We start from the raw sequence: 15,899 nt of genomic DNA on the forward strand, positions 1-15,899 counted from the left end.
TAATTGGTCTTCATACAAGCTATTCTTTAGGCAAAATGTATAATGTTGGGCTAATTGGGTATATTTTACTCTTTATTTATTAGCTATATTGCTATGTAAATGAGATATCACAACATTTATGGAGAGTGAGGCTTGTCCTAAGAGTCGCATAGAATATAGATTAACATGGCAGAGGTAGAGCTGCGTTTTTCTTGAGACGGAACATCTGGTTTTATTTAATCTTTTTGCACTACAAAGACCGGTTTGTGAAAATGTATTAGAAGTCAGAAGGCACTTAAGTAAATTGATTCAATCAATCGAATTGCACTGCACTGTAATGGGTGAATCGTATCACAGCGCATTGGTACTGTAGCTGCGTCATATGTATCTACAGTGTATCGTATCATTGGCTATGCATCGAGATGCGAATCCCTACTGCAAACACGTGACTCCAATAATCTTGAACATGTACAACTTTTTCCACTTATTTATTTCCAAATATTTGCAACAATATTTCAAACAAGAACAAACTAAACCAACTTTTTTCAGTTCTAAAATGATTATTTTTTTCTCTATTTGCAGTAGTTAACTAGAAAACAAACTGCTGCACATACTTCTGCACATAGACTCAAAAAACAGTATCCAAAAATATCCAACAATTTGAAAGCATATGCAAAGGAAGTGCCAAAAAGTAAAAAAAACTACAGCGTAAACTGTTTGATTCTACAAAGTGCTTTGGATAACTAACATTATGTATAAACTTTATATCCAATTCTGAATTGCATTCAGAAAAAAATGATAATTAAAAAAAAAAAAAAAATCACCCAAATCTGATCACACGTTGTTCCTTTGAGTTCCTTTAGTCTTTTTTGAACAAGACAGAATTTGTTTTCTTTATCAAAGAATTATTTAGTTTTTTCCAAATTCACTGATGATCGGTGAAAAAAAATTTAACTGTTGCTTTATATTGCTTTATATAGTTATTACGTTTCTCAGAAGGTCTTTCAACATCTGTCTTTTCTCAGGATTGTGACTGATTTATTGAAAAGCTGGGTTTGTTTGTGTGTGCGAGTGTGTGTGTGTGTGTGTGTGTGTGTGTGTGTGTGAGCCGGCCCACATCCTCTGAGCCCAGCTGCAGTTGTGCGAGAGCCACTTTGCCGCCGAGCTGCGGTCCAGTTTAAAGAGCTGCTCCTGCTCTTGAGTGACGGCTGTGTAACGAATGCTCAGTTTGGGGTTTGGTATCCGTGCTGCTGAAAGCAGACGACATCCGGCTGCCAAATACACGCTCTCCGGCGCCACCTCGCTGCCAGTTCGCCTAAAACACACATTAACACGGGTAGTAATCAGAAATCATCCAGTGGTTCTACACCATACCTTTTGAATACATTTGAAGACATCGCCTTCAGAGGTGCTTTAGAGGTCATCAAGAAAATTCGAATAAATAAATATAAAAATATATAGTTAAATAATTATATAAATAAATAAATATAAAAAGTTGCATTAGTTTAACTGTGTTAAAGTGTTTGGTTTGTCACTGGCATAAACGACACATGGAAAACTACACAGTGAAATTCTTATAGTAATAGTGAAATGGTATATTTAACTAGAATAGACCAATACAAATATTTGACCTTGCTGTAACCTTGACTCACTGGATCAATACCAAAGTCTACCCGAAGTGTGTGTATATATATATATATATATATATATATATATATATATATATATATATATATATATATATATATATATATATATATATATATATATATTATTTGTTTGTTTGTTTGTTTGTTTGTTTTTTAACCCAACCCTTCATTCTTGAGAATCTCAAAAATTTTAAAAACAGTGATGCTGCCACCTAGTGGTAACTTCTACACTACACAGGCAATTTTTTTTATTTTTTTATTTTTTTGGAGATAATCCATTTTAGATTTAGTCTGTGTTTGCTATTATAATAAGCGCCACTCTGCTAGAAAGGCTTTCCCCTACATTTTTTTACACAAGAGCATTAATAAGATCAAGCGACCGATGTTGGGCGAGGACTAGTTCGTGGATTCAGAATGTAAAATAACACTCTCGTTCTCTTACCGTTTCAGTGTGATTAGCAGTGGCTGGGAGGCGTCAGTGGGATTTTGAAGGCAGATGCAGGTGATGAACATCTCGAATGCCAGAGTTATCTCGATTTCTGTGAGACAACAGGGCAGGGCCAGGGAGTCGTTCTCGCACGAGACTCCGGAGTAATAACCTGCCGAAAGTGCGCCTGGCGGCCAGAGTGAAGACCGTTTCAGCGTACAGTTAATTTTCAATCCAACATCTGGGCATATTTATATTTCTATTGTCGAAATAAATCTTCATACCGTTAAATGAACTAGTTTGTTGCAAAGAAATGAAGAGAAACATGCACGTGTCTTACAAAACATGATAGAGTGCGTGACTCACGTTTGAAAAGAGTCCTGGCACGAATCCAGCTGTTCTGTTTGCCCAGTTTGTGGACGAGCTGTTGAAGTTCTGACGTGTCCGGCGGGATTTTGTGAGTCAGCATGAACTCGAAAGTGTCCGCCGCAACCGGCAACACCTGGTTCGTCACACACTTTCGGAGGTGTGCGTTAAACACCGTTTCATACTCGCTCGCCTGAACGCCATCTTATACGCCGGTATGAAAATATAATATAATGACATGATATAAAAACATCTGCACTTCAGGCTGGAGCAACTGCTGAAATGAATGAGAAACCTTGCGTGTCTCTAACTCACCGACTGGCTGTTTAAGCCCGGGCAGGTTACTCAGGACCTCCAGCGTGTCTCTGTATGACGTTTTCTCGGCTAGCAGAGTCAGGACTCTCCTGCGATTCTGTACGTCTGCCTGCTCACACGGCCATGCGCTTGAACTCACGAACCAGTCATTAGCTACAAATCACACAAACATCATTTGGCCCATTTTTAAACTTTGCCCGTCACCTGTCCTATGTTTCTAATTGCTTTATATATTCCTTTCTCCTCCTGAGTTGGCATCGAATTGTGGGCCACTGTTAAAACTGCCACCTTCTGGCAAGGTCCAGTACTACAACCTCCAATCTGGTATTTCCCAGCATTGTCATGACAGACTGGAAAATTGAGTGGCACCTCTGCCTTTCCAACAAAGAAAGTACGAGTCTGGGAACCTTCAGCTGTGCCCCTTTCTTTTCTGCATGATTATCGAACATCTGCAGAAATTTCACCTACTGTTATGTGAAAAACTAAGTAAAAAAGCTTAAGTGGGCTTTGCGATCCATCAGGAAAATCAAGACAAGCCTAGATTTGGATAAAGAATGTCTAGGAAAGGACCAGGCTTTAGAGATTAGTAAAGATTAGTAATAATGCAGGTTCTGGATGCAGTGATCCAGTGAAGAACATCATGCAAGTTAAGAGCTGGATCCCAATTTCAAGAAACAATGCTTTATGTTATAAAATAGAACATTATTTTAATCCAGTCATACCCATTTTTTACACTAGATGGCAGCAGTAAATAGCATATGGTCCCTGGTAGATGTGCAGCCTGGGGGGCATTTGGCTCATAAATACCGACCTATTTTAATTTTCAAATCATAAACCAAACACCAGGAACAAACATTCCTGAATTTAATCCAGGGATCAGTTTATCATTTAAGGAGATGCAGTGGGTTTTCCAGAGTGCCCGCCGTTACCTTTGAGGGTATTCAGCGCTCCCTCTATGCTGCCGCTGTTGAGGAAGAACTCTGTCGCAACGGTGACGTGTTGACAACGAGACGCTCCGCTTTCGCTACTGAAGAGGCCTTTGAGCGTATTGAATTCCAGCTGTAATCTAAACATGGTGCTTAACAGTTTCACACCCTACGCAAAAAAAAAAAAAAAAAAACGTCAAAAACAATATATTGCTCTTCCACAGCTATATAGTTTCATGTTTCGCACTTATTCCAATCACGAGAAACGCACCTTGCTCCAATCTTGAGCTCTGTGGTAGCTGTACATCAGCGAGACTCCTATTCGTCCCAGAAAGCATTTAACCAATTCATTTGATGCCATGTCCTGACAAACTAAACCACACACACACACACACACACACACACACACACACTTATTCTAATATAAACATGTAGCTGGTGTCACATATGAAAATGGAAAGACGTACAGATCAGTTGGACGTTTGAAAAGCCTTTCTGCGTATACCTGACTCAGCAAATGGTTGGTAAGGCAGTGTAAGTTTGTCTTTAGGTTCTTTCAGCAGCGCCATAGTCACACGACAGCAGAACCTGGACAGCTCTTCTTTGCTGTGACGACCGCCGCACACGGTGCTGAACACGTGGCTCAGAGCGAGCCAGTCCTCCTTCTGCTTGCACAGCTGCACACACACACATTCCCACAAACAAACGTTTGAACCTTAATAGCAGCATTTACTTATACTGCTTAAAATGTATACAAATAACTAAAGGGTGAAAGGGATCGCAGTTGATCCGTGATCCATACGTGCAAAGTCTTATTTAGGGCATTAAACCTTTAAATAGGACCTATTTTTTTTTTAAACGAGACTTGAAAACAGGACCTGAAATGAAAACAAAACAGAAAAGGAAATACAAATACGATACAAATGAGTAGGGACATAGAATAATCGTTATATACAACATAAAAATCCAAAATTGGAAGGAGAAAGAGAAAAGCTGCACAGCACCAGGAGTGAATGTGTACGAGGTGGTATCAAAAAGTTTCCAAGAAAGTACTTTATTTGTCTACGTTTACACACCATCACCGGAACGTGTCCTGGAAGTCGTCTTTTCGAAGAATCGAGCAGGATCTCTGCAACGGGGTCAAAAACGGCAACCTTTTTGCTGGATCTTTATCTTCGGGAAATGAGCGAAGTCCGCAGGAGCAAAATTCGGGCGAATAGGGTGGGTGCAGAAGGGAGATTTTTTCTAGCGAGAGCTCAGTGACGGGATGCATTGCTTTTTGTTCCAATTCGCACAGGACGATGCATTGAAGGTCGGTGCTCCCTGTGACTGTAACACCGGGTTACAACGCTAGTTTTGAAACTTTCTGATACCACCTCATATAGTGTGTGTCTCACCTCCACTCGGACTACAGCTTGAGCCAAATCTGACAGCTTAGCAGTGTGTGGGTTGTTAGCCAGAGCCCTACATACACACACACATACACACACACACACACACACACACACACACACACACACAGGGTATGATTGATCAGTATGTCTGATCTCTCTGATCAGTACCATCGTGATTTACAGCAACGTTAAGTATCCGGGTGTGTGTGAGAAAAGACCCACCTGCATTTCACTGGCAAAAAAATTTCCATTTGATGTCTGGGTACGTGCAAAGCCTCGAGATGAAACTGCATCATCTCGCACTGCTCGACAGAAAACGCACACCCGACCTCTACAACCTACACACACACACGAACCAGTCAGCCTCCTGGTATTCATATTCATAAAAGGATTCTAGTGTTAGAATAATGCTTTACAATGAATTTATATTAAATTTCTACATGCGCTAGAGTTTAAATTACACTGGCTTAACCTTTGCTTATCAGGTTACTGATTAAACATGGCGATAATCACCTTCGAGGTGAGAAGTATGAGCTCTGGTACAAAATTTTGGATTCCTCTTTCGTAAACATGTTCATAAAGTGCCATCACAAACTCAGGAGAGGGCTAAAAACACACACACACACACACACACACACACACACACACACACACACACACACACACACACACACACACACAAAAGCATACAGGATCAGTAGCTTACTTCAAGCATTTTAATATACTATTCATAAAAATCAGAGACGCCCTTTGCGCATTTGCCCAAGTAAATCCCTGTTGATTTGTTGCAGTTCCAGTACCAGGAACTCGCCCATGCTCACCGTTCTCTTGTGTGTGAAGAGTGTGTTGATGACTGACACCAGGTCTCTGAGCAGTGCCAGGTTGAGCAGAGATGTGAGCAACTGGTTCGCTGTGTTCTGACTGAAACTTGGCCCAGGAGCATTGGTTCTATAATAAGCAACGAAAACCTCCACTGGAAACAGAAAAAGAAACATTGATGACCTCTTTATCCTGCTCGAGCACAGAGAGTGAGGTTTCATACAGAGGTTGTTCTGAACTAATGAGGAGAGAAAAATAGCTAATTGTTATACAGATTGTGATACTTTCTTGTCAGAAAATGCATCGATGATAGGTGTGGAACGGTACACATACTCGTACCGAAACGTTACAGGAGAGGACTTTCAATATGGTGCACGTGTACAACATCCAATTTTGTGTACCGTTACATCACTAATCAATGTACAGACCAACTAGACCTTCACGTACATAGATTTCTTTTCATCCGTTTCAAATAGGTGCGTTTGTTTAACTTCCGCATCATCAAATCTTACCTGCTCGCTGTACAACAGGGGGACTTCCGACACGACAAAACTTCTGCACAACATCTATGCAAAACTGCACCGGAAACAAGATTGTCTTTAGAGAGCATCAACTTATACTTATCAACTTAACATTAACTCCTTTCATTCAAACCCACACCTTTTCGTCCTCCTCCCTGGGAACATGAGAGAACCAGCACGTAGTCCTCAAGCATGAGTGATACTCATTAAAATAGTACCAGCAATACTGGGAAAAACAGAGAGAGCACCAGATTCAGAGATTCTTGCACAAACAGTCAGGAAGTAATATTTTTTTCTTTAGTGGACTTGCTACTCACTGGTGATGGCAAATGTTTCACAACATTGACACCGTTCCCAGCAGTGGTTTGACCTGCGCAAAGAGTGACATAATTGATGAAAATCTGTGTGTAAAGGTAGTCTCAGGACCCAATGGTGCTACCCAGATTTTGTGTTGTAAATGTATTGAAAATGTCTCCTTATATGCCAGAGATAAGATTTTGGATCTCTACAAGGTGGTATCAAAAAGTTTTCGAGACTAGTGCTGTTTACAAGTAAGCACTTTATTTATCATTTCCACCGTATCTCCTTCCAAATAGACCCCTTTCGCAGCATTTCTGCCACTTCTGCAATGTGTCCTACAGGCTTCCTTTTCGAAGCATGTCAAGCACCTTCTACGAGTCACGCTGGATCTTCGCAACGGTGTCAAAACGGCGACCTTTGAGCTGCATCAACTTTGGGAAGAGGGCGAAGTCCGCAGGAGCCAAATATGCCGAGTAGGGTGCGTACGGAAGTGAGATCAGGTTGTTTTGTTTTCCCCACAATCATCATGCGCAAGTTGCCGGATGGTTTGGATATTTTCGGGGGCTTGCTGAAGGTCTTCCTGAACTCTCGACGTCTTCCAGTGATGTTCTTCCGCTCTTGAAGCCACTTAAAACACCTCGAACAACTTGTTCGCAGCATCGACGTATGTCAAACATGCATCGTTTTGAATGTTTCTGCGGTAGGGGTACTCGGTTTCGAGCAGAATTTCATGCTTGCTCTTTGTTCTAACTTGCTGTCCATTCTGAAATTGCAGACGTGGTAATGCATGTGGTCAGATTAGCACTAGAGACTCGAAACTTTTTAATACCACCTCATATAGCATATTTAGGGAACCCCTGGAATGCAAATTTGACAGAATTCTAAGGACCCACCACTATCGCGTGCATCAGCTGTCAACAACGTCAATCCAGTCTTATCCTGATTATTATTACAATCTGGAACCATCTGAAAGGAAAGGCTTGATAATTACCACCAGTTCTTAATAGGCAAAAGTTTGGCAACGTAGGCGTAAAAAGCAATGTAGGTGCTGCACCGGAACCACCTTAAACTGACCTGTTCTTGCGTGACTATGGGGTTACCTGGGGGCCACTTCGTACCAAAACTCAGCTGCCTTTTGAAGTCCTTAGCCAGTTCCTTCTTCTCCCCTGTGGGAGTCAAGAAAGTGACACATCCCATTTCTAGATTTCCAGCAGCAGTTACTTCTAGTGTAGCCTACATATGTTTAACACATCTTAGGCTAGGACTACACTAATCTGGATAAATTTAGCAAACGGCGTTTTAATTAAGAAAAAAAAAAAACCCACGTCCACACTTTAGATTTCAATCGTTTCTCAAAAGTTGCTTATCCACACTAAAATGTCTGAAAACGCTTATTTCCTTGTACTGCGCATGAGCTTTTATTTACTTAGAACTATCATGGCACAGACTCAAAATGCCTTCGTTTTCACAGTCCACACTGAGACACACAAACTACGTTTTCATTTACTGGAAACGCCGTCTCAGAGTTGACAGAAGGCCAAAAATTGAGAGAAAAATATGCATTTTTAAAAGAAAACGTAGTAGTGTGGATATGGCCTTAATTATTTTTTTGGTGGGGTGTGTCATAAAGCATCTATTTTAAGCATGCACAATTCCATTCCTGGAGAAAAATCTCCACAATGTGCAGGATTCCACCACCTTCAAGACTGGAGTAGTTGACCAATGTTTTATTCCAACAAGTGAGATTACAGACCTCGGCAAAAACCATTAGGATTCTCCATACGCACATCACCTCCAGCAGCCTGAACGTTTTTCCTAGGACTTTATGAGAAGCATAAAATATTCAGAGATATTCAAGCATAATCAAATCATAAACTCGGTATCATGAGGTACATACGTTTCTGAATCAAAGTCCCAGTTGATCTTGTTGGGTTTTCTTGCCAAGGACGTCCGTTTAGTCTGCATGCACGTGTTCTTTCCACTGTGACCTTCAGCTGGATTTGCTTTTGAGGCAACATCTCTAGTAGTGCCCGTGACAATGGCCCCAAAAAGATCTGGGTCGTCATGAATGACATCAAGCACAATAGCGTCGTCCTCGTAAGCTCGCACAACATCCAGGTTGCCACCAGTAACCACTGGGGCAAGGACAGGTGAAGGACTTCTTTTAGCCTTGTCAATCTGATGCAATTCATTTTGTAGCAGTAAAGACTCTACATTAGCTTCCTCCGGTCTTTTGGCAGCTGACAGATTAGTGATCTCTTCATCACTGAGGGAAAAGGAATCTTTGTTTGTCACTGATTGAAAGGGTGTTTTCAAGTTAATGCCTCCAGTGCAGGTTGGGAATGAAGTGTTTTGGTCAATAGGTTCGGTGTGCAAAACATTCAGGCTGCATGGAATTCTGTCCTCTACATCATTATTAGACATCTGCTCATCTTTGGGGGGTTCCATCACTGAGGAAGGGTGCTTTGGTTCTACACTAGAAGGTGCCATCATAGTGGGGTTCTGTAGTTCTTCAGTGGAATGTACAGTACTTGACGAAGTATGAAAAGCACTTTGTTGGTGATCTGGAACGGGAACCGGATGATGGACTGATGTAGACTCTGTATCTCTGTTCTCATGGTCCTCAGGACCCTTACTTGAGATGGAACATTGTGTCCTATTTCTGGGTGAATCGTTAAAGTCATAAGACTTTGCAGTGATCAATTCAGCAGGAGTCACATTATCCTTCTCTTCGGTCATGACATCTGGAAAACGAATATCCACAGCCTGTGGATCATTTTCATTTACAGAACCAAGTAGAGGCGGGTCCTGCGAAAATCCGTTGCAGGAATGTTGAATGCGTTCCCCCTGGTTATTGACAACTGTCAAGGCTTGTTCTGGATTGTTCTGAGCTGAGGAGGCCAGCACGCGAGCACTCCGTGTCTGAGATTGTACTTGCCCTTGGCCCCTTTGAATCGCAACACTACCATTGTGTGACACAAGGCTTTCTTTCGTGTTCTTCTCTACTGTGCATTCCAAACGTCTATTAAAATCCACTTGCATGTTACTGATTTCTGTGCCATCTGAAGTCTTCGAGGTCACGATCCATCGAGGGCCAGTACTGCTTGAAGTCATTAATTCACAAGGAGGCCCATGTCTGGAAAAGGGCCAAGACTTGTAAGTGCGAGCACAAGACTCACGAGGCCACAGAACATAAGCAGTTGTTCTCTGGCAAGAGAAACATTCAGGGGCGTTAACATCCCCTTTGGAACCATTGTTCAATTCATTTTCCACCAGACAAGTGTCATTTGTGTCTGCCTCTTTAGGTGTAAACTTGTTTGCAAAGTCCACATATTCAGAGGAAGCAAAAGCCTTGCAGACAGGAACACGGCGTAGTAGCAAAGGGGGCACGTGGTGTACTGGGCCAGCTGTGAACTTCTCACCTTTAAAAGCCACACTTGAATCTTGTGTTTCATAACCAGCAGTCTCAGCACAATGCTGAACCTCCCCAGGATCTAACGGGACGGATGTCGTCGAGTCAATAGAGGATCGTGTCTTTCTGTGTTTATCTGAAGACTCAGAACACCTCTCAATATCTTCCGCCGAATTGGAAATGCGCTCACCAACTGGACTACCTGATGAGAGAGAAGCACAGCTATTGGTTGGGGTACACACCTCCCATAATTGGCTGCCAATCCATTTCCCACTGCCTTCAGGATCAACACGCATCAGTGACCTGAATTCTTGGCTGAAGCATTTCACTTGTTTGTGCTTCCTTTTTCGCAGCAGCACTGCTGGCAAAATGCACGAGAAGTCACGCGAGGTCACATCAAACACATGGGCTAAATCACAGAGTTTCACCTTGAGGTGCCTCCTGAACCAGATAAGCAGCCTAGTTGTCATCTTAGACTGTGCCACAGAATGAACCATTGTCCGTTCCAACCTTTCCGGCCAGTTTAGGCACCTTGACTTGGCTCTACAACCATGAGCTATTTTTTTACAGGCAGGAGGGGTATATTTTATGTCACCGCACAAGGCACAGCAAGAGTTTTTAACAGAACGTTTGACTTGTCTCCTTGAACCAAGTCTTGAGATCGAACCAAAGTTTTGCCTCATCCCAGCTTTCCTATTAAAATCTGAAATGAGACAGACAGTCATCGGGGAATGGATACAGATTCCATGAATACAGAGTCGTTGTAATCAATCTACACCAAGCTAAGGGCAACCCTGAATATAAGGAATGTGGTCATGTTCATAATAACTTACAACATTATAGGTTAAAAGAGCCCAGTGGACCAATTAAAGTACTACATAGGTGTTCTAGAATGTGGTGTTTGCAAATAGTGTCATAGTGATATGTATGAGAAGGCGCCAAGCGTTAGGAAACATTATTAATCCTTTGCCATAAAGGGACTAGTTTCCCATTTGGAACCAATGGGGTGTAATAGTACACATATTTTATAGAATAGAATAGTCTTTATTTGTCACATATACATTGAAGCACCTTGAAATTCGTTCTTCACATATCCCAGCTTGCTCAGAAGCTGGGGTCAGAGCGCAGGGTCAGCCATGATACGGCACCCCTGGAGCATAGGGTTAAGGGCCTTGCTTAAGGGCCCAAGACTGGCGGCTTGCCGATACGGGGGCTTGAACCCCCGACCTTTCGATCAGTAACCCTTAGCCTTAACCATTGAGCTACCACTCCTAAACATTAAACCTTATCGGTACTGTACTTTCAGTACAGTGCACATGTATACCGAACAAAATCCTTGTTTTTTATGTGTGGAACAAAGTTACCTCAGGAACGTGGCGGACCTCAAGTTCGTTTTTGTCTCAGCCTTGCACTTTAGGCACAGTGTCACTTCAGAATTTCTTGACAAATTTTTCTTGATTTTCTTCATGATGCCATTAAATGCTTTTCATGCTATTATGAAGTTCCTTGTGAGTTTATTATATTATATTTATTATTACTTTTTCACCCCTTGCTTTGTTTTTGTCTTTGTATTTTCTGAATAATGAAGGTCCAAAATTTTTTATTTGCATACAACTGTCTAGGAATGAAAAGGGGCGGAAAATTGTGCAGAAACTTTATCTGGGAAATTTTGGAAATATTTCAAGTTGGAAACTTACCGGAAATTGCTGGGAATTTATTCGAAATTTCTATAAACTGTATCATACAAACATGAATATAAACATTTTGTTTGGTTATAAGATGACATGCATGCAAATTAAAAGGCCAAAATTATAATGTTTTTAGTATAATTTTGTTGCTAAATAGCTTTCACACAGCAAAAGGAACTTTAAACAAATATTTATGTAATATTTATGTAATTTACACTTTGTGCAATTTAGAAATTCAACTAAAATTGCAAGAAATCTATAGACTAACCTGCAATTTTGTACATTTTCCAGTTCATTCCCATTCATTTCCATATTTTCCCATGGAAAGTTTCCAGTCTTGAAAATTTCTGAAATTGTGCAACCCTAAAACTGTCTGATGTTTATGTACCTCTCTTATTTGAAATTGTCCATTATTTTTTCTCTATATATTTTTTCTCTCCAAAAAGAAGTGCTTTTACAGCCAAAAATGTGCTCCTATTAATTCACCAAAAATTATATTTTCTTTAATTGTACAATTTTTCTTATGTAGGTTTAGTAGGTGGTCTTCTACAAAGTTATATTATCAATGACAAATATCTGCTCCGCTCACAGCCACCTCGGAGTCGTTCTGCACCTTTTGCGTGATGTCCTCGAAAAGGGTACACCAAGTTCTGTTTAAAATAATTTTATTACTTGATGTATACCACAAGCTTTAGAACGAGGTGTGGGGGGGGGGGAGTGGAGGGGGAGCTGGTAAGCGTGGTAAATAGCAGACGCCATTACGGTCGAGTTGAATAAATAATTCCATTACGTGGAATAAAATACAGTATGAGTAGCATCAATCCTGCTGTAAATATATTTGCATGAATGATTTCAGTCTGAACATCTGAAAACTTCTATGCAGAACATGTGTTAGATTGGTCTTGAGATGAGGTGCCATAAGTGTGTATTGTGTCCTGTAGTATGAAAATTACCAAACCATTTTCCTTGTTGCTGTGTAGGTATCATCAAGGGGTATTAATGCAAAACTTACATAACCGGAACTTGAGGCTTAATACGACTACCGAGGGTCCCTTCCTATAGATAGCATATCCCTAACATTTTAGGCGTGGGATTAATTCTGGGTTCTCAATACACTCTTATTGAGGTGGTGCATTAATACTATAGTAAATGTGCATCTTTTAGAGGAAAATCCAAAATAATTCTTTACACTGAGTTGGATACAAAACATGTCCCCTTGATGGTACCACTCCAAAACCAAACACCACTCCACCTTTATGAGTCAGTGTTTCATCTAGTTTCAATCTTACTTGATCTTCGATGAGCAGCTCGTCCATCTTCCTTCTCAGGAGCCCCTGGGTGTATGTTCTGCCTTTCGACCCTGGGTTTGTTCACACCCTCATTAACCACAACAGACTCTCCCCCGGATCCCGCATGGGGCTTGATCGCATCCCGGGTGGTGCCTGATGCGTCCTCGGGGGGTCTCGCGGACTTCGCTTTGCAAAACCGCAGCGCCAGGTGCAAATGGCAGCGGATTTGTTTGTGGTGCGACCCGTCGTTATTGGTGCAAAAGTTATTATTCTTATTTCTGCAGTTCCTGTGCGTGCACCCATTTCGAACCTGGTCGTTAGCCGCAGCCTGAATCCCCACGTCGGGTTCCTGTGGACGCGCGTCTCGCGCTCCCGACCGGGTCGCGTGCACTTTCGCGTCGGGAGCGGCGGTTTCCGACCTCAACAGCCGCTGCCGTTTTGGTACCGGTTCGTGGTTGGTTTTGAACGCATTCCGGTTCAGTTTGATGCGCGGACCTCCGGTGGACGACTGCATAATTCCTTTACCGAATTAACCTCCGTCCGAGCTGCTAAACAAACCCGGGACCTCAAGAACCGACTCTTTAAAACGACTCAAACATTCAAACTATTTTATTTAGTCCTTAACGTATTCCAGGTAAACTGTTCAACTAAAGTTTTTTACATTAATATAAACAACTTTCCGTCGTCTTATTTAATAACCGCTTTGCTAATTTACCATAATTTTTAACTAGCTAGTTCTGACGTCACAGCGCACTATACAACGGGGCCGTGTTTTTTAATTGAAAACAAAATATATATATATTTTTTTTTACAAACAGACAAATAACAAATATTCAAATAGTACACTTATTAAACAATTATTGATTTGCCGCAAAATGATCTCAGACGACGTAAAAAGGAAAAAAAATCAACGTTTTACGTAAAAAAAAAAAAAAAAAACAGTAATCCGGCTTTGAAAGTCTTGCGCATGCGCGCACCGACCATGAATCAGAAAATTGAATGGGTTTAACAACAATCTGAGATTAATGAACAATAATTGTTAAATTGTACAGATTTTTTTCTCACGGATTTTATTTTAGTTTTTTAGTTTTTTCAGCTTTGTTGTCTAATACCAATTTTTCTAATACCAAATACTTTTGCCTTATATTAATAAGTACCCAAGTACTATGATTTCATTATGGATATAATGTTGATGATATAAATTTTGTCACAAGACTTTTGCATAATCAACTCAATTCATGTGAAAAGACTGTAATGTGACTCTCAGCACACCGATCTGTTAATACAATGATATTAATGAGTCAAACACTAATTGATTTCTATTACAATTATCACAAACCCAAAACCTTTCAACTACTTAAAAAAATTGTGCGAATAAAACCACGGGTATTACGTGGTGGTAGGTGGCAAGTTTGAGTCAGAAGTTTCTTCCATCGTTTATTCCTCTCAAAATGTTCTGCTTGCTGTTGTAGATACCACCAAGCGTCAATCAAAGCGAGTTCAAAATCATTGTCTTGCTGCGTGTTTGACCAGATTTTAAATAAAAAGGAACGACTGATTTCACGAAATGTAGTTGAGTACGATATTTGACTTTTCAATGTTGAAACGTAGTGAAGTAAAAGTCACCCCAAATGGAAATACTTCAGTAAATTACAAATAAGCGAAAAAGCTACTCGAGTACAGTGACAAATTACATTTAGTTTCTTACCGTCCGCCACTTATTAATACATTTAACCAGGCTTTTAGGAAAACCTGTTTTATTTAAGGGCTTACACAATGCACATCATGCTGTTCTATAAAACATTGCACATCTAGGGTGGTGTGATGGGACACGAAGAGCAAGTCGAGTGCGTGCAACCTAAAGATTTAACCTATGTCGGATACGAAGCATGTCCCCTTGATGGTAGCACCAAACTGCAGTTCATTGAGTTCTTTAAATGTGTTTCTGCAATTCCAATAAAGTTTCAGCCTTACTTGACGGATCTTAGACCGGTTTTGCATTTCCACCAGAGCAACCTGATTAGCTACCGAATCTCCACCAGATACTGAATGTGGCTTGATTAGAGTGTAGTGTGTTAATGTTTTTGTATTTTTTTATTATCGAATGACATTGCACCTTTTGGGGAATTGGTAGCTCAGTGGTTAAGGCTATGGATTTCCCATCGGAAGGTCACTGTGCTGTAATGTAGCTCAAATTCATGCTGTGGAGCAAGGGACAAGTCAAATCCTGTTCTTCACCAACACTTCTTTCTCTCTCTTTCTTTCTCTCTCTCTCTCTCTCTCTCTCTCTCTCTCTCTCTCTCTCTCTGCAGGGTGTCATTCCATTAACAACCTGGAAAATCGTAAAACTCCTCTGTCCTGCAACCTTTAGTGAGCAACCAAGACGGCGTCCATCAAATGTTGAGTAAAAGTACATTTGTTAAACAAAGCATTGGTTTAAAATCCAGTTCTTGTTATACAAGACCATTAACATATTCATGTTTCAGCCGAAACTATTGTCCAAGTCATGCTTTTATATAAAAAATGCAATCTTCGGAACAGTCAAGTTCAACGATTTTTCCACTTCTCTGTGGTACGAATCCAAACAATCCTGGATGGATTTCTTAAATAGTTAGAAAGCAGGGAAAAAAACGGTCTAACATGCATAAGTGCAGTTAATTAATATGCATTTTTCATAACATCATAATGTTTTTGCTTGCACTAATAATGTACCATTATTATCCGTATAAACAGGAATCAAAATGACACAGCATGCGTTTATAAGGAAATAATCCACAACCCGGGCCAACGCAAAAACAGAACTGATTATCGTCC

At 40.8% G+C, this 15,899-nt stretch overlaps 1 protein-coding gene and 1 long non-coding RNA gene across 3 annotated transcripts; one reads left to right on the forward strand and one right to left on the reverse strand.

The window, feature by feature from the left end:
• Positions 1-446: 446 nt before the first annotated feature.
• Positions 447-13,996, reverse strand: topaz1 (testis and ovary specific TOPAZ 1). Of its 2 annotated transcripts, none has more exons than XM_083566129.1 (19): positions 13,086-13,996; positions 8,594-10,310; positions 8,450-8,517; positions 7,771-7,862; positions 7,590-7,662; positions 6,714-6,766; positions 6,536-6,622; positions 6,388-6,451; positions 5,878-6,029; positions 5,570-5,662; positions 5,279-5,394; positions 5,060-5,126; positions 4,168-4,339; positions 3,934-4,034; positions 3,666-3,831; positions 2,737-2,889; positions 2,422-2,625; positions 2,071-2,242; positions 447-1,294 (listed from the first exon to the last, which is right to left on the reverse strand). In XM_083566129.1, the coding sequence occupies exons 1-19, from the start codon at positions 13,597-13,599 to the stop codon at positions 1,018-1,020; spliced, it is 4,341 nt and encodes a 1,446-aa protein (XP_083422255.1). In that variant the 5' UTR covers positions 13,600-13,996; the 3' UTR covers positions 447-1,017. The 2 variants fall into 2 exon arrangements, with proteins under 2 accessions (XP_083422255.1, XP_083422254.1); XM_083566128.1 differs by having other exon boundaries at positions 8,594-10,811.
• LOC310739883 lies at positions 13,666-15,630 on the forward strand. Its single transcript, XR_014537515.1, has 2 exons — positions 13,666-13,719; positions 15,398-15,630. It is a non-coding gene; the product is annotated as an uncharacterized lncRNA (long non-coding RNA).
• The last annotated feature ends 269 nt before the right edge of the window (positions 15,631-15,899 follow it).

Source organism: Silurus aristotelis (assembly GCF_946808225.1).
Source record: "Silurus aristotelis genome assembly, chromosome: 17".
Taxonomy (NCBI): Eukaryota; Metazoa; Chordata; class Actinopteri; order Siluriformes; family Siluridae; genus Silurus; species Silurus aristotelis.